Source organism: Elgaria multicarinata, chromosome 11 (assembly GCF_023053635.1).
Source record: "Elgaria multicarinata webbii isolate HBS135686 ecotype San Diego chromosome 11, rElgMul1.1.pri, whole genome shotgun sequence".
Taxonomy (NCBI): Eukaryota; Metazoa; Chordata; class Lepidosauria; order Squamata; family Anguidae; genus Elgaria; species Elgaria multicarinata.
This window is the reverse complement of record NC_086181.1, coordinates 7,800,564-7,825,082: the sequence shown is the minus strand read 5'-3', so window position 1 is coordinate 7,825,082 and position 24,519 is coordinate 7,800,564. Positions and strand designations below refer to the sequence as shown.

The window sequence follows — 24,519 nt, the reverse complement described above, 5'->3', positions numbered from 1 at the left end:
CACAACCACTGTGCTATAATAGAATTGTGCAAATACATGAAGCTTCTATAACACCTTCACAGAAATACCAGACTTTCCTCATTAGAAAAAAGCACATGATATAATGATTGCAAAGCACTGGAAGGCCCTGGTGGAAGATGACTTCATGTAAAGCACCTGTAAACTACTGTGAGTGAGGAATCATGAGGGCACAATGAATGCCTTGTGAAAATAAGATTTCCTGTTTTGTCTCTGCTTATGCATATGGATGGTGTGGTAAGGTTCTTCAGATTCTAGCCTCTAGAATTCAAATCTCTGAATAGAGAGCAGCTGCACCCAGTTTAAAATCATAGATTGGAAGGAACATTGGAGGTCATCCAGTCCAACCCACTGTTCACAGGATCTACAAAGCAGGATGGAATTAGAGCATGCTTTTACTCTAAACCCGAGATCCACCAACTGCAGCTGGGTGCAAAATAGTAGTACAGGCAGATGAACGCATACTAAGAATTAAGGAGAAGGGCGCAGTTCTGAGCATATGCTCAGCCCACATGATCAGTACTAGAAGCAAGCTCACAAATGCTTTCAGGCAAAAATTCACTTCAAGTCATCGCCTCTGCCCCCAGCATGCTTTTTCAGAAACTTAATGTTAGTTGTTGCCAATCTAGGACAACTGAGAGTCAAAAACACTTGTGGATCTACAGCAAATAACATAGAGATTTATGGTAGATCAGCCCACCTCTGAACTAGAGTACCCAATCTCAGGTGAAGGAGAGCCTACCACCTCTGGAGGCAATCCGCTAACAGCTCATACTGTTAGGAGATTTCTCATATGGTTAGGAGAGGGGTTTGCCCCAGGGTGGATCCGTAGCGGTGGCAGGTTATGATGCAGCTGCCATCATGCAGCCATCCTGAGGCGAAGCTCCTGTCTAAAAAAGTCAGGGACTTACCCTGACTTTTTTCTCTTGGAGTGAGGCGATGATGGCATCTGCTGACTGTCACCTTGCTCTAGAGCTGCTTCGGAGGCGTGTCTGCACAGATGGTGAACCCTGATTGGTTGCCATCTGTCCATGTAGCGGGGAAGGGGTGGGCCAGCTAGCCAAATGGCTGCTGGCCCATCTCCGCGCTTCTCTGGCATGGGGAGAAGCTCCAAAAGGTTTTGTTTTTTTTAAAGGGGATGCAAAGAGGTGCAGGCGGGCCTCCTCCAAAGAAAAGGAAAATAAACAAACAACAAACGGGGATACAAGGAAAAATGGGGATGCGGGGAGGCCCTCCTCCTTGCATGCAATCCTCCGCGCTCGCTCCTTCATGTGTGGATAACACGAAGGAGTGCACATGTGGGGATTTGGGGGTTCACAGCGCAAAAGCGCTGTCATCAAGTTGCAGCCAAAATCTGCTGTCCTGCAATTTCCACCCATTGGTTCTAGTTTTTCTCTCCAGCAACAGAGAACAAATCTGCTCTATCCTTTACTTGACAGCCCTTCCGATATGTGAAGACTGCTACCCTACGTCCCTTTAATCCTTCTTCTTCAGGATAAACATATCCACTGCTCTATGACCATTCCTCATGAAAATAAATGCACATACACACATGGAAACAACCATGTTTCCATGCACTTTAGATCACTCTTTTAGAGTTCTGACTGGTTCTGGCTGGAACCCAGAGTGGATTCACTGCCCCACTGAAAGAGGAGCCACCAGCCTCCAGTGGGGTACTGTTGACTACACAAGCATGTCCCTGCTTTCGTCTGTGAAATGTTGATGCTTTCAGATTCTGGTTAACAGACGTCTACTTCAAGTTCATCACTGCCTTTGCTCTCAGCCTGGTATCTTTTGAAACCGGATGTGGTGGCCTTGGGGCATGGAGGATGGCAGAGCTGGAGGCGGAGGCAGTTTCCAGGAAAGGTTTATGGAATTAAGTCACTGATACATTAAATCACAGTGGGAGAAGAAAAGGAAAAGTTGGAAGAGGGGGATGGGTTCATTGGTTGGCAATCCAGCACTGAGTCAACATGTTTTTACATTCCTAAGAAAAAGGTGACTCACTTGGAAGCAAAAGGGAAGAAACAGAACAATTCTTTTTTTTCCCCTGAAGTAGAATTAAAACATAGGAGGAGCTGCACTGGATCAGACCAAAGGCTAAGCAGATGTCTATGAGATGCCCAAAGCAGTAGAAAAGAACGATCACTGGGTGGGCTCAAACCACCAACCTTTTGGTTAAGAGCCGAACCTACTAACTGATTGCACCACCAAGCCTATCTTTCAGGAAGTTAGCTTTCTTCCCAGAATATCCAGGGAAAGGATTAAAAATGCAGGGGGGAGGAGGCAGGATGACGATTTATTTATTAGGGTTTAGGCAATTGCACCCCTTGCTTAGCAGGCAACCAGGGCAATGATAATAAAAGTTGGATTGATTCCATTTATACCACACTTTTTTATGAAGCTCACACCCAAGCTTTAATCAAAGGAACAGGCTATTTCTACTTGACTTGAGGGCTTTTGCCCTTTGCTCAAGGGTGCCCCTCTCAGGTTACCTTGAGCCACCAGACACAGGCAAGCATTCTCTGGGCCAGTTGCCATCCTACCCCCAGCACAGCCACAACCACAGCTGGGTGGTACAGTACATGCTTTGCATGCAGAAGGTCCCAGGTTCAATCCTTGGTATTTCAAGGGGGAGGGGGGCTGAAGGATAGCTTCCTTTGTATCCGGAGTGGCTTACAAAGCCTGGAGACAAATCGGAACTGGTTCAGAGGAAGGCAACAAAAGATGGTCAGATAGAAGCATGGAAAATAAAGCCTTATGAGGGAAGGTTGAAGGAAGTGGGTAAGTTTAGCTTGGAGATGAGAAGACAGAGAGGGGTGGGGGCATGATAGCACTCTTCAAAGATCTGAAGAGCTCTCACACAGTAGAGGGCAAAGACCTGTTCTTGGATGCTCCAGAGGGGAGTACTAGATCTAATTGGCTTACATTACAGGAGGGTAGACCTTGGTTGAACATTAGGAGAACATTCTTAATTGTAAGGACAGATTGATAATGGGAGAAATTATCTAGATGGGTGCTAGGCTCTCTCTTGCTAGACGTCTTCAAACAGAAGCTGTTCATCTGCCGGGGGTGCTCTAGCTCTGGATTTCCTGCATCAAGCAGGGGTTGGGGGTGGCCTGTAAGGTCTCCCCCCATTCTATCGGCCCCACCTGAAACCCTAGAAAGACACTGCCAGTCAGTGTAGACAATGCTGAACTCAATGGACTAATATGCAATGGGACTTAAGCCAAGAAAGTGTGTTTAAGACTTCAGCCAGTGAACAAAAGAAAAGCTCTGCTAGATCGGACCGGAAGACTCTATGGTCCAGCATTTTGTTCCCACAGTTGCCAACCCGATCGCCCAATGGTGAGACCACCAGCAGGACATGAATGCATTTGCACTCTCCTGCTCATGTTCCACAGCATACTGTCTCTGATATTGGAGGTAATATGTAGCCATCACAACTACTAGTAAAGCTTTAATGTTTCAACCAATGATACAATTATACAACAAGCATAATAAAAACAATGCTAAAACAAATCATACATTCTGCAAGGTCAGAAATTTTGCTCTATACATTTGGGCTGTAAGAGCGAAGTTGACCAATGCCAATACGACAGTCTTGTTATTGCTTGTAAACAAAAAGTATATTCGTTCTGAATCGGACCAGCTGGACTTATTCTAAAAAAAAAAACCACAATCTAAATATTTAGAACGAAATTGAGAATAGATAGGGCAGTAGAACAAATAATGAGGCAGATCCTCCACTTTGCCACTACAGCAAGGGCAGAAACTCGAGGCATAAGGAATTGAATTAAAATGCCCTTCTAGCACTGCTGTTTTCATTTGTTGCATCTTTAATCATGCAAGGGCTGATCTAAGATGAGAATTAGAAATTTGAGTCAGGTAGCATTCACACAGGGCCATAGAGGCAGCTCAGGCGGCGGCCTAGAGAGCCAAAGTAAGGGGGCGCCAAATGGCGCTCTCCCACAGCGGCTCTGGGAGAGTGGCTTCTGGGCGTGCCGTTCCAAAAGCCGCCATCCTGCCCCCCAACCCCAGCATCCTGGCTTCAAAGCCAGGAGCGACTTCCGGCCGGGCGCTGGCTTTGAAGCCAGGACGCTGGGACGCAAAATAGTCTGGCACCAGCCCTGCATTCACATTCAAATTTAAGCTTAGTCTCTGCAAACCAAGGCGCTATCTTATTACTTGAGACTGCACAGAGATCCATTTGAATAGAAACTCTATAGACCCTCTCCTTAAAGACCTCTTTGCTGTGAGCTAAATTCAAAGTAGTAAAGTACTGAAAAGAAAAACAATAATAATGAGGAATCAGTTTCTGAAACCAAGATGATGTATTTGATGAATTGGCTCTCGTTTGCTCTAAACGACACAATTTAGATAATCTGGATGGAGGGGGGAAATAAGTCTTGAGCCAGTAGTTAAAGGCCTGATGGCAGTGATAGATCTGACTGCTATGATGCCAGTTTCTGAGCGTAAAAATGAAGCAGGAGTGCATCTTGTTACACCTAGAATTGTCCTTAACAATTTATCACATCAGATCCCGAGGTTTAACAACGCACTGTTTGAAGAAATACTTCCTTTCATGACTCTCCCATGATTTTATTTCACTGGATGACTCTGGGTTCTAGCATTATGAGGGAGAAGTTCTCCCTATCCACTTTCTTCCAACTATAAATATTTTTATACACTTCCATCATGTCTCCCCTTAGTTGCCTCTTTTGTAAGTTAAACAGTCCCAGACGTTGTCAAACCTTTCCTCCTAGAGGAGTTGCTTCACTGCCTTGATCATTTTGGTTGCCCCTTTCTGCACCTTTTCCAGCTCCATATTATATGTTTTGAAGTGCAGCTATGAGAACTGTACAAAGTATTCCAAGTGATATTGAGACTGGGGTGAATTTATTTATTTATTTATTTATTACATTTCTATACCGCCCAATAGCCGGAGCTCTCTGGGCAGTTTACAAAAATTTGTGAACAAAACTTGACAACTGAGACTTGATGTTGATTCTGATGAGTTCTGCTGCAGTTTCAATTACACATATCTTCTAAAGATTCATATCAGATACTTTGGACTTGACATAATACTCTTTCAGTGTCACCATATCATCCTTACCACTTTTACCAGACATTATGATACTGTCCCCATAGTGTTCTATAAAGTTGCATTTGATGTGTCTCCTATTATATGCTTGTAAATCACCACCTTCAGGGAATGAACCTGTCAGTCATACTAGTTCTGCAACACTAATCTGTTTGTCATTTGCTTTTAAATAATGACATGTCCTCAGAAATACTTCATGCTGCTGTTCATTACTTGAGTGTCCCACATTCAACATTTTGGCCAAGTGCTTATTACTTGCATGCTGTTGTGGGATGTTTTTCCCATTATGAAAATTTGTGCCACAGGCAGCTTTGTTAATATATGCAGCATGTAGATCAGACAATTAATACCCTATTCTTCCTCTTACTAAAAATAATCATTTTTAGACAAGGTCTCTTACAGGTAGTTTGAATGCTTTCACAAACTGACTTGTCATTACTTTTATATGACCTGCTTTTGGCTTGTGCATTCATGAAAATCACTACAAATAAATAGCTTGATTGAATATTAAATGACCCTTAACTTAAATGAATACTTTTTTTGAAGGTACTGTTAACATTGCAGATTTCCCCCCTTAAAAGTTACATCTTTTATGTTGGTAAACAACATTGGTAAACAAAAGTGCAAGGTCCACTTTTAAGCCAACAGTTGTAAATAACAAACCATGGGCTGTTTGTGAGCACATCGGAGTAAGCAAGCATGCTGTCTTCTGCTACTTGCCCACTTCTGCTTTGCTAAACAACCCAGGGAGAAACAACTCAAGAATTATAACTCATGGTGTGTAATTGGGTTGAAACTCTGGGTTGTTTCTCCCTCAACAGCCCAGAGTTCTGGATTCGTACATCACAAATATCCTCAGCTGCTTAGCAAAGCGGAAGTGGACAAGCAGGTGGGAGCCAGCATGCTCACTCACTTCCAACCTCTCACAAACAATCATAGAATAGTAGAGTTGGAAGGGGCCTAAAAGGCCATCGAGTCCATCCCCCTGCTCAATACAGGAATCCACCCTACAGCATACTTGACAGATGGTTGTTGTTTAATTGTCCAAACTGGGTGTTGTTGAAACCTCTTCTTCCAGTTTTAATATTTCTTTTAGGTTATACAGATATCTGACAATTCAGCCATTATTTATCATTTCAGGGAACTGACAATGAGACCCTCAAAGTTTTTCAGACCTGTCCTTGATTGGATGTATGTGAAAGGCCTTCCGTTAGTCACTCATTATTCTCTGAGTTACCAGAAATCCAGATAAGAGCCAGCCCCCATTTCAATCATCCAGATTCACTTCTCTACTTCTGCTTATTAATTTCCATTCAGTATTATGTAGGCTTTTTGACTTCCTGATAACTTCAAGCTATGAGTTGTGGCGGAGGGATGCTGGCTGGCTGCTTGCCAGCTTCTGCAGTCAGCTCCTTCAGCTTTTTCACCACCCCTGGATATGAGCCAAAAGACACGCCTAACAAAATCCAGGTGTGGCTGCCATGAGCTCACCTGGCATAGGCGGGACAAGGCTACCGTTAAAGCAACAGCACCCTAAAGGCATTGAGATTTGCTCACACTTTCCTGTTGCCACACTTCAGAGACTGAAGACATTAAAGAAAACAGCTGCAGTTTAGGTAATGGGGAAAATGTTTCTCTCTCTTTTTCTTTTCTAGTTGCCCATTTGCTTTTCCCTTTCTTTGCTGATGTTTGCCACATTTTCTAGCATTGTGTATTTGCCCGAAAGTATATAATTTCTGTCTGAGTATGATATGTAATACTAATTTCTAATGAATTGGAATGCAACTGTGGGATCCCTTTTTTGGAGGGGTGTGTGTGGAGGGAGGGGAAATTGAAACATCTTTGTGGAGGATGGTTTAGCTCCAGAAGTCTAGAATACTATGCTAAAAAAAATAACACCCTGCTGAATCCTTCTACTGCTAGAGCGTTCAGATTCTTCATTACATATGTATCAAGCAAAACCTACATGGAAATCCTACTCAAAGCCTGTCGGACTCTTACACTAAACTTTTCCTGAATATGCAGGTGCTGTTGACATGAGGATGGGTTAGAGATGGGTGGAGGGGAAGAACATTTTAGTTGTGGAACATATGGATAATATGGGCTGATGTGTAGAGGAACAGTTAAGTGTGTTTCTGCTTGTGAACTGAATATGTGGTAAAAGTTGCTTATTGCTTCACAGGGTGAGCCCTGATGCCAATCCTGGGGTGCTTCCACACTAGGCAAAAAACACATATTTTTATGGAGCATCCATCATCATCCATGTATCATGCTGTATTTTGCCTGTGTTCCTTCCTTCTTTTCTCACACCACAGAAAATCCAACTTTGTTTCACAAGGACAGAAGTGTAGCACAAATTGCACAGGTATAGTGGTTCTTAGAGATGCTTTTCAGGGTTTTTGTTTTTTAAAAAGAGTGCATTTTTTTGCCATGGGCAGCGATGTACTTGGGGAGTGAGCATCTCAGCACACATTAACTATAAACTTTGTGATGGGGCACCATTTAAAAGCTTTTTTTCAAAAACCCATGTTTTTGGTCATTGTCATTAGCCATCTTGTGAAAATGGTGGTGACTGGAAAGGTTTTTAAATATATTATTATTATTATTATTATTATTATTATTATTATTATTATTCTTACCCGCCTCTCCATTTTGATCAAGGTGGAGAACAACAGTAAATATAAAATACATAAAACTGAATTAAAATATAATATACATTGTTAAAACATCCTAATACCACAATAACACTCTTTCAAGTGGAATCGCAATAAGATTGTATTTTTTTAAAAAAAAAAAGCTGAAAAAGCATTTTAGTGCTAATTAAAAAAACATTTTTTAAAAATATATAAAAAAGTGATAAAATGATGCCCACCACAAAGGTCACAGTGAATGAATGGCCACTCAGGTGAATTGTACTTTCCCCTTCTCTTTCCCCACCCACAGCTGTTTTGTCTGCTTTGGACAGAGCATAGTGGCATGTGCACGTAGAAAAATGTGATGCCCCCGATAGTGTGGAAAGTCAATTGCAATTCCACTTGTAGCATACAGTGGAAGAGCAATGATTGGGTTATGATAGACGGGTGTCTGGAAGCAGCCCTAGTCAGTCAAACATCAGAAACTATGTGCAGTTCTGAAGAACTATAGGGGTGAATGTGCTTCTTGATTCAGGATGGCTAGGACTAGCCATAAAAGGGCTTTATGCAGCTATACTATCTATAACAGATTTTTTGTGATAAGTGGTGAGAAAACACAAGAGGCTAAGAAATCGAAGGTAATATTGCCCCCTATTCCATGAATGAGGCAGGGATGTCTCCATGGTTTTTCCCCTTTAATCCCACTTTCAAAAAGGTCAGAGATCTGAAATTTATGTATGAGTGGCCTATTGCATAAATGGAGGGTTGTAGGGCCTCTGAAAAAATCAAAGTCTGGATAGGGGAAATTGAATGAAAGAGCGACAGACAAGAACACCATTAAAAGGGGCACTGGTATCTTTTGGATATGGGCCAATAGATTTTGATGCAAACTCTTTTTGATGCACATTCTTATCTGGATGCTATTGAACCAACTATCCTTGCATGCATATTCTCATCTAACATTGACCTACAGTTGGGATGGTCACTTCCACATTGCCAAAAAATAGAGGAAATGCATTCCCCAAAAAGAGGACCAAAAAGAGGATACAGTGTTGCATAAAAAGATGCATGTACTAATTGTTATGTATAGATACCCATTTAGAAATAATCGCTATAATTTAAATAAGAATACAAGAGAGATCACCATAATGGGTAAGACTGAGGCCAGGTGTTCTGAGTGCCTGCTCCATCTTCTGTCCAGCAGCTCACCGTTAATGGACACCTTCAGGGTTCCTGTTTACCCTTGTTATGTTTATTTTTAAATCAGTCGTACATTGGACAACCCTTCAAATAGAGGACACCTTCAACAGAGGGCTGTTCTCAGTAAAGTAGGGCACATGGCCACCTACCTACACCTGGAGACAATATTTGTTCAAATCTGACTTTAGTTTTTCTTATCTTTTGCTCTCCCCTCTTGAAATTTGAGCTGCAGAGGTAATCTGGCCTAGGATTTCCTGATCCTAGAAGTAACATGGAAGGGAAGGTTGGATCACAGATTACATGTGTCTTAATCATCAATGGGTTCCTTTGTGTCTCATCTGGATTAAGAGGGTGTGCTGGTGAGATTGAGGGATACAGTTACCATAGTTACTGAGGGTGTGTGTTTTGACTGAAGTAATAATGTTATCAGCAACACAGTCTAATATTAATACACCTCCAAAGCACTCAGCTCTCACTGCCTCCCTGTTTGTTTGTGTGTGTGTGTGTGTGTGTGTGTGTGTGTGTGTGTGTGTGTGAGAGAGAGAGAGAGAGAGAGAGAGAGAGAGAGAGAGAGAGAGAGAAGACCAGGAAGATTGTTTGAAAGCTGGCTCTACCATTAGGCAGAATGAGACAATTGCCTCAGGGCACCAATTTTGGGTGTTTTCAGAACAGCATCTTGTTAGTTATTTAGGGTGCAATCCTATGCATGTTTAGACAGAAAAAAGTCCTACAACTCCCAGCATTCCCTAGCCAGCTGTAAGACTTTTTTCTGTCTAAACATAATTGGATTGAACCCTTAATTTATTAAGTATGCACTTTGACTGGGGCAGGGGGCACCTCAGGCAGGAAAATGTCTTAAGCGAGCCGTGTGTAAAGGAAGGGCAGCCCAGAGATTATTTTCTTATACTTAATATTACTGTGGCTCGGAATAAACAGTAATATCTACTTTAAAACCAAAAAAGCTGACCATGTCAGCTCATGCAAATCACTAAAAGCCAGTTAGGGTGACCATATGAAAAGGAGGACAGGACTCCTGTATCTTTAAGAGTTTTATTGAAATATGCATAGGCACTCATCATGCAATCTGGAAGTCCCAAAAATAGATGTTTCCACCAGCTGTTCTCAATCTAGCACCCTCCAGGTGTGTTCAACTGCAACTCCCATCAGCAGTCTAACACATCTGGAGGGTACCAAGTTGAGAACAGCTGGCTCATACAATCGGCATGCATACATGATCAGATGCACAAGTGTAGGCCTTGTGTAGATCTTAAAGTTTAACTCTTAAATAAATGGAGGTCAGGGATCTGGATATTAGGCACATTCTCAAGGTCCCCTTCCCTGTGTTCATCTGTACACACGCGGAACTTTCCAAGAGAGAGGCAGTGTGGTGTAGCAGTTAGAGTGTCAAACTAGAATTTAGGGACTTGAGGTTCAAATCCTCATTCAGTCCTGACTCTCATTGGGGCTCTCACCCTAATCCAGTGTAGGCTGGTGGCTCTGGTTTCAGTGGGGCTGTGAATCCATTCCGGATTTCAGTCAGAACCAGCCAGAAGTCAAAAGGACCTACGCAAGGTGCTGAAGCTATTTGGGGGTAGGGATCAGCACTTTGGATAGGTCCTTTAGAGTTCTGGCTGGTTCTGACTAAAACCCAGAATGGATTTACAGCCCCACTGAAATTGGAGCCATCAGCCTCCCTTGCCCTAACCTACCTCACAGGGGGGTTTTTGTGTGTGAGGACAAAAATGAGGGAGCAGGGGGCAATGTATTATACACTGCCTTGTGCTTCTTGGGAAAGGCAGGATATAAATAAACTTTCTTTGCACAGGGTTAAGTTTTGCCTCAAGATCAACACTCTACTTACTTTCCTTAGCTCCTTATCTATCTTCTTTTTAAACCTTCTTGGATTACAAAGCCAAGATTCTGTTTCCTTTCCCTACTTGTGGAACACTCTAGCGTATGCAGGGCTCCATCTCTTCCTATTTTTAAACAGCACCTGCTCTTTATAATTGCTTTTCCAAGTTAAGGGGTTATTTTGGCCTACAGCTTAACCCTTCGTTTAGTTTCTTTCTCTCCCCCTCCCCTACTGTTTATATTAGATTTGTGTCCCTGCAGGCAGGGCTTGCCTCCTTTTAACTTTTGATCTAAACGGTGCTTCATTTTTAAAAGCTATAGAAAACCACGTTATTTTTACCTCAGGGGTTCTTAATCTGAAAATTGCTACCAACCTTATTGTGCCTATTCCTTAGCACCAGCAGAGGTTGTCTGGACAAACATCTTAGAATCAAGGTTTTGTCCCAGCCTTCTTCCTTCACTTTCATTAGAGTGTTCTTTCAAATAAAAAGCACTCATCCACATCTTTAAGTCTTCACCAGCACAGACCTCTTCTCAGTGTTCCTTCTTCTCTCTTTCTCTGGGGCAGGTGGTAGATTCTGGGGCAGGTAGTGGAACCTTCCTCTTCCCACTAACTATGACTTAGATGGGCTGAAGGCCTCCTGTCAGGGGACTCTCACCCATCTACTGCACTGGATTGGCAAGGGTGCATGAATCCCAGTACCCCCATTATCCCATTCTAGTTGAGGGGCTGAACGCTTGGGGGAAACTGCTGCGTTGTTGAAATGATAGTTTCGTGCACTCTCCACTTCCTGGAGCAGTCAGGAATTCCAGAGGCAGTGCTACCTCGGTTTGGTTTTCTTTGGATCGGTGTGCAATGGAGACTTCACAACTTTGTGACATTTTGCTTTATTTCAAGATAGAGCCTAAGAGCCTTTCTACATGTGGTTTTTATTGTGCATTTGTGATTGCTCACTCATGGTAGTTTTCTGCTCCTTTACACTACATAGTCATCCTCCACGGCATCTCCCATGCTTTGGAAACTTTATCATGTTTTTTCCCCTCTAATGAGGAAAGTGTAGCATTTTTCTGAATGGTGTTATAGCACCCCCATGTAATTGTGCAAGACTGCTGTACCACAGCACCAGCTAGCGGTTGTGTAATGAAACATATAGAAAAGCAGATGAAGAAACCCCTCAGGAAAAAAAATGTGTAAAAGAGCCAATCTTAATCCTGCAAAGAATCCAGAAGCAGAAGTCTTGGCAAAGATGCAGGTTAAAGCCTCATGTAGAAAAGCCCTAAGTGGAGGCAAAGAGGCAGCAGATCTCCCATCCGAGCCTTATTCAATCTGGTGCCTTCCAGATGTGTTGGACTACAACACCCACTATCCCCAGCCAACATAGACAATTGCCTGTAGACCCATAGTGATGGGAGATGTAGTCCAGAACATCTGGAGAGCACTAGGTTGAGGAAGGCTGCACCCCCAACATACCTTCAGCCTATAATTACCTTTTTCTTTGCATCTCTCTCTCTTCCAAACCAATACTGGTAAATATTAAGAGAAACTTCCTAATGGAAAGAGCTGTTTGACAGTGGAACAGATTACCTAGATTGGTGATGGGCTCTCTTTCGCTGGAGTTATTTCAGTGATGCTGTAGTTGCAGCCCTGCATTCAGCCTGGGTACCCTGTAAGGGCCCTTCTAACTCTTAACATTCTGTGATTCTATGACACTGCTGCTTTTACACACACAAGCACCAGACATCTGAGCCTCTCCACATCTGAAGAGGTGTCACTTTCCTGGGGCTCTGTTTGCATTCAAAAACTGCAAAGAGACTCCCAACTCTCACCATTAGATCCTGCTGAGGAAACATCAACCAACCATCCTGGGCTATGAACCAGAAGTCTACCTGACTAAAGAAGGGACAGCCAGCAGCCTAACAATAGTTTCCTGCATAGGGCTTTGTGGAGGCCATCAGAAAGGTCCATTTCTACTGCCAATATCTGATTAAAAACAGCAACAACCCGCATGCCAGCACAGGAAGCATCATCAGGAGGTTACGTGCAACTGCACATGTGAAACAGATTATTGGTATTGGGGACCAAGAACACAAGGTGGACTAAATTTGAAAGGGGCAAGTTCAAAAAGTTTGAGAATCTTTTTTTCTTGATTGTGCCCCCTTACCTATTTAGCACTCTAGAAAATGGCACCAAGCCCATCTCGCATATGGAAAGAACAACCACACGATTAGAGGAGGTGGAAGGCCATTGAAAGGCATGGACCTGGTTTTTACGATCATTTTCAGCCACATCCACCATGGCTTGTGGCATTTGCCAAACAACCCACAGGCACCCATTCTGTAACCCAACCTCCACTCATAGGTTGTCATGTCATCCAAACTTGGCAAGAATCGGCTGTTGGCATGGCTAACAAACCACCTACAACACTAAAACAGCCCGTGTTTCCTGGATGGTTTGTTAACCATGCCAACAACCCACCCTCTCCGGGTTTGGGTTCGGACAATATAATAACCTACAAGTGGGGATTGGGTTATGGAATGGGGTTCACAGGCAACCAGCACATGCTGCCAACCACGGTGGCTTATTTAAGCCACACTGGCTGAAAATGATTGTGTGAACCTGCCCATTGTATAAGTTTTCCCTTTTCAGGGAAAAGAGGACAGGAAGGAGTAGTTTGTTCATGTCCAATGTTTATATCATTCCTATGGCATAATGTTCTGGCCGTTTTTCAAGGCTTTGTATCTACCTCTCCCATCAGCCTTCAAGGCGGTTAGTCAGTGCTTGCTAGACATGACGTGTGGCGGACCTTTCGTTTTTCCACCCTAAGTTTGAGCTGTACACTCCGACTGCCACCAATTTGTCTTCTTCTGAAGGGACCTCTTCAGTAGCTGATAAAAGATGTAAAGGATCTTAAATAGATTTCTGTATGTAGGCAAACTAAGAAAAAAATTACTGTGGAAACTTATGATAGTTATTCTGACCATCTGTGCCTCTGTTTTCAAGTCTGTGCTAGGGTTACGTAAGACAATATATGACTGCCGAATCTAAATTTTTAAATGTTTTGCTGCTGTTTCCTCTTCAGCCTCTCCAACAGTTGCTCTTTCCTCTCTGTGGCTATGATTAAAGCTGTTCTGTATCCTCTTGTCTACCCTTTTCTAGATTGCTATAATGTAGTCTCTGATGGTTTACATTTACCAAGGACAGTCCTGATTTCTCTAGTGCCTGTCCATGGTAAATCACTTACTTACCTTTTATCTTCTTAGTAAACTTTGGCAGTGCATTTTCAAAAATTGTTGTGAGTGATCAGTTTGACATTCTTCTCCAGGGGCTCATCTACACCAAGCAGGATATTCCACTATGAAAGTGGTATGAAAGCGATATATAAAAGGCAGGAGCCACACGACTGCTTTATAGCAATATCGAAGTGCACTGACAACTGTTGGGGCCCATTGACATATACCATATACAGCTTTCATACCACTTTCATAGTGCTATATCCTGTTTGGTGTAGATGTGTCATGGGCCCCAACAGTTGTCAGTGCATGTCAGTACCACTATAAAGCAGTAGTATAAATCCTGCAGTGCACTTCAATACCGCTATAAAGCAGTAGTGTGGTTCCTGCCTTTTATATACTGCTTTCATAGTGGAATATCCTACTTGGTGTAGATGAGCCCCAGGTCTCTTAAAGTTAAACCACCAAGTGGGGAGGGGGCGATACATCTTGATTCTGCATACAATTTCATTTGTCTCCATGTAAAATGCTTGCCTTCCCTAATACCTAACATTGTGAAAAGCCATTAAGGCACAACTTATCTATTAACTACAGCCAGGTCCGTTATGAGATTAAACATTCCTAAGATTTATTTATTTTTTGAAGGCACCTGCTTTTGATCAAGTTACTGACAGCCTCTGCTTCTGAAGTCTGTGCAGGACAAACTAGGTTAGATTTACACTACTGCTTTATAGCGGTATTGAAGTGCACTGATAACTGTTGGGGCACAATCCACATTGCATATACCACTTTCATAGAGTTATATCCTGCTTTGTATTCCACATTTGTAATGATTTGAGACCAATGTGTACAGCAGGCTGACAAAAGCTTGGCTATAGCAGGGAGAAATAATAACATATGGGGAGTCTTCTGGCAGTAAACCTTGATGAGGCGATAAGGGTTCACAATGCCTTATTTTCATTTGTGAGTGGTGCTATAAAATCCTCACCTTCTTGCTGCTCTTCCCTCCTGCTTAACTAACACCCCTCCAGAGAACACCTCGATTCAATATAACAGCACAGCAATGGGACAAGAGATTCTCTCCTTAAATCTGCACGCTAGAACCAAAACAGATATGCTACGAAATGGGTGTTTGCATTTAACATGAGCATTACAAAACACACATAGCAGGCATAGTGGGGCAAGAGGGAGCTGATTTATTATCAGGATTGCAGCAGGTGGGAAGTAGGAGTTTAACCCTTTTCTTCCCCTTCGCTTCTCCAAGAGCTCATCTACAAGCAGGATATTCCACTATGAAAGCAGTATATAAAAGGCAGGATCTACACCACTGCTTTACAGTGGTACTGAAGGGCAATGACAACTATTGGGGCCAGCCCATGACTCATTGACACCAAGCAGGATATAGCACTATGAAAGCAGTATATGGCATGCATCATGGGCCCCAACAGTTGTCAGTGCACTTCAGTACCGCTATAAAGCAGTAGTGTGGCGCCTGCCTTTTATATACCGCTTTCATAGTGGAATATCCTGCTTGGTGTAGATGAGCCCCGAGTCTCCTATTTGCATTGGGAGGAAATGCAGTGAGGCCAGTGGTCTTGGCCTTAACAGTTAAAAGTGCATGCTTCCCATTCCCCCCCCCCATTCCCTGACCACTACCTGCTGTTCTGAGGAAGACTAAAGTGCATTGGTGACCAGAGTATTCCTAACCATTTTTCCTGTAACTTTAAGGTGCCATTTATATGGGTTTTCTCCTTGGATAAGAAAGGCCTCAGAAGCTTACATGCCTTGGCAAATCTTAGCCTTACAAAAGACAGAGACAATAAATAGTTCTTGAAGACTTAATAGCCGAAAGATGTCAAAGGTCATCCCAAACCACGTGGTACGTGTTGGGCAGACAATATGTGTTTCATCCCAGGAAGAAGATGCTTGTTTGCAGCACCCTAGTGGTTGCTTGTCCTATCACTCTTTGCCAACATCGTATTTGTATTACTCAATGGACGGCTGGGACAGACAGAGCTCGTCGGCTCAAACCAAGGGATGTTCGTTGCCCAAGGCAGAACTCTATGCCTCTAGTAACCCTACCACAGAAGTCACGCCTGTGATGTCCCCAAATCTGAGAGATAGATGTCTGCAAGAGGAACCAATGGAAGCAAGGAAGGACAACTGCCCAGTCTCTCCGACATTGGATGTATCCATTGAGAACTTGAACCGCCTGATACTGGAAATTGACCCGACTTTCCAGCCTCTGCAGCTGAAGCCAGCTCAGGCCCAGAGTCCTGTCCAAGCTATTCCACAAAGCAACACAGTGGTGGCCGCAAAACAGGAACCAGATTCACCAGGTAAGATGTGAAATTTAGCAAGTTGCAGGGTCCAACCTGCAGAGCCAATTAGGCTCTTCCCCAGGGGGGTTTTGCATAGTGAACCCAGCATGAGTTGTTTCTGAGGCCTTAGCTAGACCTATGGATTATCCCAGGAAAACGGAGGGGTCACCCCACCTTCTCCCGGTATCCCCTGTGTGTCATTTGGATGTACAGAAGATGATGGTGATGATGATGATGATGATTTTCTTAAATCCTTCAAAGCTGTCCAAACCACCTGGAGGGCACCAGGTTGCCTACTCCAAGGTATTCAGAATCTCAGTAACTTAAATCACATAGTGGGTGCATCTGTGCATCACTTTAAGCCAGGAATCTTGGTTTATGCAGTTTAATGAGCCAGGATTCCTAGCTTAAAGTGACACGCTAACATAGCCAGTATGTGGGAAGGGCTACTTGCCTGTGAGTCTTGAGAAAGGAATGAGTAGACATGAAGGGTGGATAAGCCTGAATCAATTGAGGCTCAAGCTCTTTGCTACAACCTTAAAATGTGCAACTCTGAAGTAAGTCCAACTGAAATCAAATGGGACTTATTTCTAAGGGACTGGACCTATATGCAAGTATAAAATGATGGGATATTGGCCATGATAGCAAATGAAATTTCCACATACAGAAGAAATATTCGTCTGAATTCTAGATGCTGGAGACACAGGCCATCAGCAAGGTGTGGTAGTTTCAGACCAGGACTGGGGAGACCCAGGTTCATATCAATCAGACATAAATCTCCTGGGGTGTCCTTGGCCCAGCCACTGTGAGATGAGATGGTAAACCTGTGTCTGGGCTGTACAACTTCACACTGCGGGTGTAGACTTGCCTTACTCAATGCTACACCAACCAGGCATCTATGTGTGGAGGAGTGTTCCATCAAGCAAGTCTCCACCTGCAGTCTGAAGTGGTACAGTCCAAACATAGGATTATCAATGCATTTGCTGTTTGTGACAACTAAGCCTGTCATGCTTGCATTATCAACTTGTCTCAGTTCGTGATGGTTGGGGGATGGGGTTAGGTCTTTTAATCTGAGGAGCATATGAGTGTCCCCTCTAACACACCTGATTGATTTGTCTTAATTGGTAATGGATCAGATGCGTCAATTAAATACAATGACATTTTGGGTGCTTTCCCCATAGATTTGGCTGGGCCTGGGGGCTTGTTCAGACAGGTGTGCTTACTCATTCTAAAAATCCAATGATGTCTCAGAGGGTGTTCCGTGTGGTGATTGCCAAAGGCAACAAAGAATTAATTGTGTGCGTCCCCCCTCCCCTCACATACACACACTCCATAGATATGTGTTTGAACTGCAGTAACCTAGCAAGTAAGGAAACTCAACAGAAATTGCACCTAATCCCCTGTCTCATCTGAAATGGGAATGTGGCTGATAATGTTTCTGCCCACATCTCAAGATTTTCTGGATGATCTCCTAGAAAGTATTTGGCAATGCCCATGAAACGCAGAGAACCAAAAAGCACTGCATATTTCAGTACAGAATCATAGGGTTGGGTCAAGACTTAGTCATACTTAGCATAGATCCATTGAAATCAATGGGATGGAAATTAGCCTTGGCTATTCTTAAACCACAGATAGACAAATACATGGATGCAGGCCTCTTCACCCATTCCCACCTCTTGCTATAGTGAATTCTATAAGTTAATTTTGTCTTCAGTGAAGAAGTACTAATTTTCACCTGTCATGAATAGTGATGGCAGGGGGGATTGCATTCAGTTCACATTTTGTTAAGAACGTACCGAATTCACACTTCCCGAATCAATATATGTACTGGAATGCAGTTATCTTTTGGTACTCACGTGTCTCCAGATTTTGCAATATAGTGTGTACTTGTGCAAAAACATACACAAAATAACACTATATTAAGAAAAACTGCCAGCAAAACCTGGGTATATTAGGCAAATTTGCATATACAAATGTACATATTAGCAATTGCCTGCAAAAATGCATATATTTGGGGAAATGTGCACAAAAATGCAGACTTGTTTTAGTCCCAAACTGATGCAAAAATGTGATGGAATGAACTTGATGGGGAAAATGAGAAGTGGAGAGAAAACCGAAACTGACAGATTCATCCATCCCTAGTCATAAACCTAGCGCTGATCAACTTCAATGAATGGCTCTGACTTCTAGTACTGTGCAAGAAAAAATCTCCCTCTGCTGATTCAGTTCATAGGGCTGAATCTAGGTTTAGTTGTACTTAGAGAAGACCCATTGAAATCAATATCTCATTGTTTTCAGTGGGTCTGCTCTAAGTATGAATACATGGGGAACCATCCAATCCATAATTCTGTAAATTTCCATCAGGTCTTCCTTGCCCTCTCTTAGTCTCTCCACCCCTGAACTAAAACAACAACAACAACCCTGAATGCTTTAGGCTCTTTCTCATGAAGGAAGATTTTCCTTTCTCTTGATCATCATATTGACCCACTTTTTTGACATTGCGTAGGAGGCTGCAAATCATAAGTAAGGTAGAAGCTTTTTAAAAGCACTTTGGTCACACACAGCCAAACGGGTATCTCTCCCTACAGCACCCCACCCCCACCCCGCAGCCATTGGCCTTTCTTTCTCCAGAACTAGAAGGGCAGGTGGGAAGGAGCATTGGTCACCACTGTCTAAAGGCACACAGGGCAGCTTTTAGGTAGCAGAGCGCAATGCGATGTATTCCCTTTCCCTGCCTGGGGGTGGAGGGGGGGGGCTTGATTGGTGTGGGGCTGACATCTACCATTTTTGGCTGGCTGGCAGAACATCTTGCCATTCAAATCAAAATCCCCAACGATGGCTGTTTTCCTGCTTTATCACATGCCTCTTCCAGGCAAAATTGGTTTCAGCCTCCACTCTGGAAGGCAGCTTTAATACTCATTCCGGGTATTTGGACCAACCAGCCCATGACAGCCTACTGATCACCATCAATGTTGTGCAGACTTTATAATGTTAGTTTTACCCTACCCTGTGCCTGCTTACCCTACCCTGTGCCTGTTTGCATTCTCTTCCCCTCCTTATTGTTTTACTATGATTTTATTAGATTGTAAGCCTATGCGGCAGAGTCTTGCTATTTACTGTTTTACTCTGTACAGCGCCATGTACATTGATGGTGCTATATAAATAAATAAATAAATAATAATAATAATAATAATAATAATAATAATAATCATCATCATCATCAATGACCAGGTCATGCCAAAGTGTAAAAATAAGGCAGTGACAGAGGCCTCGTCTACACCAAGCAGGCTATTGCACTATGAAAGCAGTTTATAAGAGGCAGGAGACACAGTACTGCTTTATAGTGGTATTGAAGTGCACTGACAACTGTTGGGGCCTGTGACACATACCGTATACCGCTTTCATAGTGCAATATCCTGCTTGGTATAGATCTGGCCAAAGTTAAGGATGATAAAGATTATTAGAGATGCAATTATTTAATCCATGACATATAGTACCTTGATATACTGTGGCTGAAAGCCACAGCTTTCCCTTATAAACTTGTGTAATCATCCCTGCCCAGAGAGTTCCACAGGTGAGAAGTGGAGATGCAGATGTGGGAGAAAGCAGGTTGGTGACTAATTTGAGCAGAAGAACAGACAACGGGAAAAGGGTTAAGAACCCCTTTTGCACCCCACTAATCACAGTTGTGTTAGGCTGAACTTAATTTTTTAAAATCACATATTTTGCAAATAACATCTAGTTTATCTCTTAGACAAAACACTGTTCTTTCAGTTTCTGATTTCTTCCCTGCCTGCACTGATATGATGATGATGATGATGATGATGATGATGATGATATTGGCCTATCTTGTAAGAATTAATATAATGTTGTATGTGAGTTGCTTTGAACATTCAAAACCTGCTACCAATACTTTCTGCCTGTTTAAAACAATTGGGATCATTTCCCCTTTTTCTGATTCCAAAATCTCTGCAAATTTTACCTCTTCAGTGCAGCTTAGAGCTATTAAATCACAATCAATTTGGGCCTGCTTGAAGAAGAGAGGAAATTTAAATGAGAAGCCTTCCTTGACTAATTTTGCAAAGAAAATCCTGCCAGTTACTTCCAATCTGAGCAAATGAGTCACAACCTGGAAGCAACCATAAACTGATATTTTCTGGGTTGGTAAATTGGTAGTGGCACCTATAGAAATCCCATAGAAACCATCTTGATGATGCTGTGATATGGAAGCCCCCTTTTCATGTATATTGGGTATAATATATATCGGAAAAGGTCAGTGTGAGTTCATTGCCTCGCTGGAGTCAAAACAGCACTGAGGAAGTTCCTGTGGAAGTTCCCGTTGCTTGCCTCTGATGTCTTCTTTGGGAGTAGCCAGATGTTTTTCATCTGGAGTCAGGCACAGGCAGGAGGGGAACAAAACTGAAGCATGCATCCCCACCCTCTTGTACAGGTGGCAACAAGTAATGGACTCCATGATGATCACAGGGATGACTCTACATAACCCGTGTTTTTTGGCAGGGCAGTTTGCCTTCCAGATCTGGGAAAAGGTCTTTTGTATCTAGAAGAAAGAAGGGCCTGCAGTCAAGCCATCCTGGAAGCAATGGCCTTTGGTCTAGGTAGGCTGCCCCCTTTTTATCCCAGGCACTCATGTGTAGGAATCAAATGTGCAGCCTGGTTGATGGACGACACAGGAGGCTGCCTTAGACCACTCGTCTATCTAGCCCAGGAACATGTATGGAACCTTTGGCCCTCAAGATGACCTGCCTGTGCTTTGAGATCTTCTGGGGAGGCCCTTCTCTCAGTCCCACCACCATCACTGGCACGCCTGGTGGGAATGCAGGGGAGGGCCTTCTCAGTGGCTGCTCCAGGGCTCTGGAACTCCCTTCCCAGGGAAGCTAGACTGGCTCCCTCTGTGAAGTGTTTTTGGAGGCAGGCAAAACCATTTTTGTTCCAGCAGGCCTTTGGTGAATAGTCTGCACTTCCGTTATGTATTTTAATTGTTATGTATTTTAAACGTTTTAATATTGAGGTGTATTTAATTATATTTTTAAATTTTGTATATTTCTGTTTATAGATTTAACTGTATATGTTTTAATTTTGTAAAGCCGCCTTGAGTCCCAGCTTTGGGCAAAGGGCGGAATATAATAATAATAATAATAATAATAATAATAATAATAATAATAATATAATTAATAATGATGTTGCTGGACTACAACTCCCATAACCCCCAGGCAACATGGTTAATGATCAGGAATGCTGGGATTTGTAGTACAGCAGCATCTGGAAGACTGCAGGGTCCCCACCCCTCATCTATTCCATTGGTCTATCTACTCTGCCTTGCAAAAGTGATTCTCAGCCCTGCTACGTTTTGAGATCCTTTCAGCTGCGTATTTCAAGGACTGAATCTGCGCAGCTCCTGCATGCTCAGCACCTCTGCTACATAACTCATAGATAGACCATAGAATCATTGCATGTGTCTGTGTCATTTGAACTTAGCAACTGTGGCTTTCCAGTTTGTGTGTGTGTGCGTGCACAGATTGTGCATGATTGTCACAACTGTCCATTCCTGTGGAAGCACCTTCTATGTAGAAAGGTTACACTGTGTAGGGAGAAAGTTACCAGTTACATTAGTTGTGTATTCATTTCTGAGTACAATTTAAGGTTCTGGTTTTAACTTTTAAAACCCTAAGCAGATTACGGCAGGTTTATCTGAAGAGACACCTGCAGCCTTATGAGCATGCCCAGGTTTTAAGATCAGCTTCAGAAGCCTTGCTTTATGGCCTGCCATTGCAATCTACCAGAAACAGGGCCTTTTTAGTCGCAGCCCCATATCTTTGGAATTCTTTCCCCGTGGAAATATGCATTGACACTGTGAAAATACAATTGATACTGTGTGTTTTTTAGAAAAGAACCATGACAAATTTTTAAAAATTCAATCCATATTTGGCTGATGTGCTGGTTCTTGAATTTTATTTGTTGCTGCTCATTAATTAGAAGGTTGCTTGGAACAATTCTTTTGTGATTTTATTTTATTTTTAAAAGAAGTAGGGCTATTCCCTGAAAGTCAGGCTAGAAATCTTTTAAAATAATAATAATAATAATAATAATAATAATAATAATAATAATAATAATAATAGGGATGTTTCTCAAAGGTGAGGCAAATATTCTCTGCATACGTATCTTTCTCTGTGTGTGTCTTGGCCTTATGATTTGCACATCCCTGGCTTTGAAAAGAGCTGCTAGGACAGCAGCCGGCCATGAAGCCAAGGAAGTTTCAACCTTTTAGCATTCTACAGTTGTTGAAAGTGAAATGAAGGGCACTTTCCCACCCCCTGGGTTTGGACTAACTTTACACATGCCCATAAGCACATTTTGTCATGAGTGAATGTTGTTAACACGAGATGGAATGCAAAAGGGAAATCAAATGTACATCTAAGCTAATGTTTGCTTTACATTCACAATACAGACTAATTCAAATACAATCAAATGAAGTCACAGGTGTGCAAATGCCCGTTCTGTTTACTGTGATCCAGTATGGCTTTGAGAGTCAAAGAGTGCCTAAAATGGGATTGAAAGAAAGCCATTTATTAGCAAATACCTCTGCCATGAACTCACTAGGTGGCTTGAGGCAAGTCATTGGTCTCTTCACCTCAGCCCCTTTCTGCACTGTGGGAACAATAATACAGGCCTCCTTTACAGGGTCATGTTGGTTTGGTTGTAAGGATTATTGAGATAATGTGAAGACCTTTAGACTATTCAAAATGGAACATATACTGCTTTTCAGGATAGGTTACAAAAGTAACTGAAGAAATCACATCTATGTATATATATATATATATATATATATATATATATTATTTTATTATTATTTATTTATATAGCACCATCAATGTACATGGTGCTGTACAGAGTAAAACAGTAAAACAGTAAATAGCAAGACCCTGCCGCATAGGCTTACATTCTAATTAAATCATGGTAAAACAATAAGGAGGGGAAGAAAATGAAAACAGGCACAGGGTAGGGTAAACAGGCACTGGGTAGGGTAAAACTAACAGTATAAATACATATATATATATATATATATATATATATATATATATATATATATAAATACATGCTAAATATGATTATATATACACTGCTTAAATATATAAGATTTTAGGGCTAAGCCTTTTTGAGCTCTAGTTGATCTTGTCTGAGTTTTGTTTTGTTTTTGTTTGTTTTTTAACTAGACATAAAATACATCGAAATGTCACCTGCCAGAGCAAGGTGTCAGGAGTCTTGGCAGAGCTCAGCAAGTCCTTCCAGCACTGCACTCTCTGGGTCTCCCCATTTGTTTCCATGTGGAGGAACCCACAGAGACGACTGTGACTTGAGTGGCCACATGACCTTCGCAGGTGGCCATGATTCCGGAGGACCCCGGAATGTCCCAACCACAGGGAGGCAGTCGCCAGCTTGCATCCAGGTGTCGGAGAGTATCTCTATTCCACAAGGGGACCAGAAAAATCCTGCTGCCTATGGATCAAATTCTCACCTGGCTTCCTCCCCAGGCTTGGAGTATTTACTGAAATTGTCACAGCATGTGAAGATAGGCCAGAGGTGCAGCGCGGCATCTGTACTTTCAACAAGTCCTGGGTCAGACACCAGTTATGTTCTTGGAAGGTAAAGCTGATGTTGGGGAATCCTATCTACTAAGAGAGAACTCATTCTCCAAGTGCCAATCCAAAATGGCACTATCCAAACACAAGAATGGAATAATGATCTAGATAGATAGACATAGATAGATATAATTGGTATTTGTGTCGTGTTTATCTATAAGGTTTTTGTTTTATATGAGATAGAAGAAAAGATCAGGATGAACTTGAAGATGGGCTTTTTTCATACCCTGCAATATACCTGACCCAGTCTGTACCCGTGCCTTGACCAAACTTCAGAGGCATACTTTTTCTTAATTAAAATTGGATACACTCTTTGCCCTTACAGCCCCAAAGGCTGGCTTTTCACATTTAAAAGTGTAACAATTCCCTGCTCTCCTAGGGGATTACCCCTGTGCTCTCTTGATGAGTCATTCCTGATTGGAGAGAGGCACAGCCAGAGCAGGGACTCATGCAGAGACAAAAAGACAGCTTTTCTGTGGGTGGATTATTCTGCTGACATCATG

At 42.5% G+C, this 24,519-nt stretch overlaps 1 protein-coding gene across 2 annotated transcripts in view; it reads left to right on the top strand.

Moving 5' to 3' along the window:
• The first annotated feature begins 6,665 nt into the window (after positions 1 to 6,665).
• Positions 6,666 to 24,519, top strand: part of TNS4 (tensin 4) — a 44,914-nt gene continuing 27,060 nt past the window's right edge. For both annotated transcript variants that reach the window (XM_063138813.1, XM_063138812.1), the window contains exons 1-3: positions 6,666 to 6,738; positions 15,766 to 16,376; positions 23,591 to 24,020. In XM_063138813.1, coding sequence (XP_062994883.1) covers positions 15,890 to 16,376; positions 23,591 to 24,020 — 917 coding nt within the window. In that variant the 5' untranslated portion in view covers positions 6,666 to 6,738; positions 15,766 to 15,889. The remainder of the gene's footprint in view (positions 6,739 to 15,765; positions 16,377 to 23,590; positions 24,021 to 24,519) is intronic.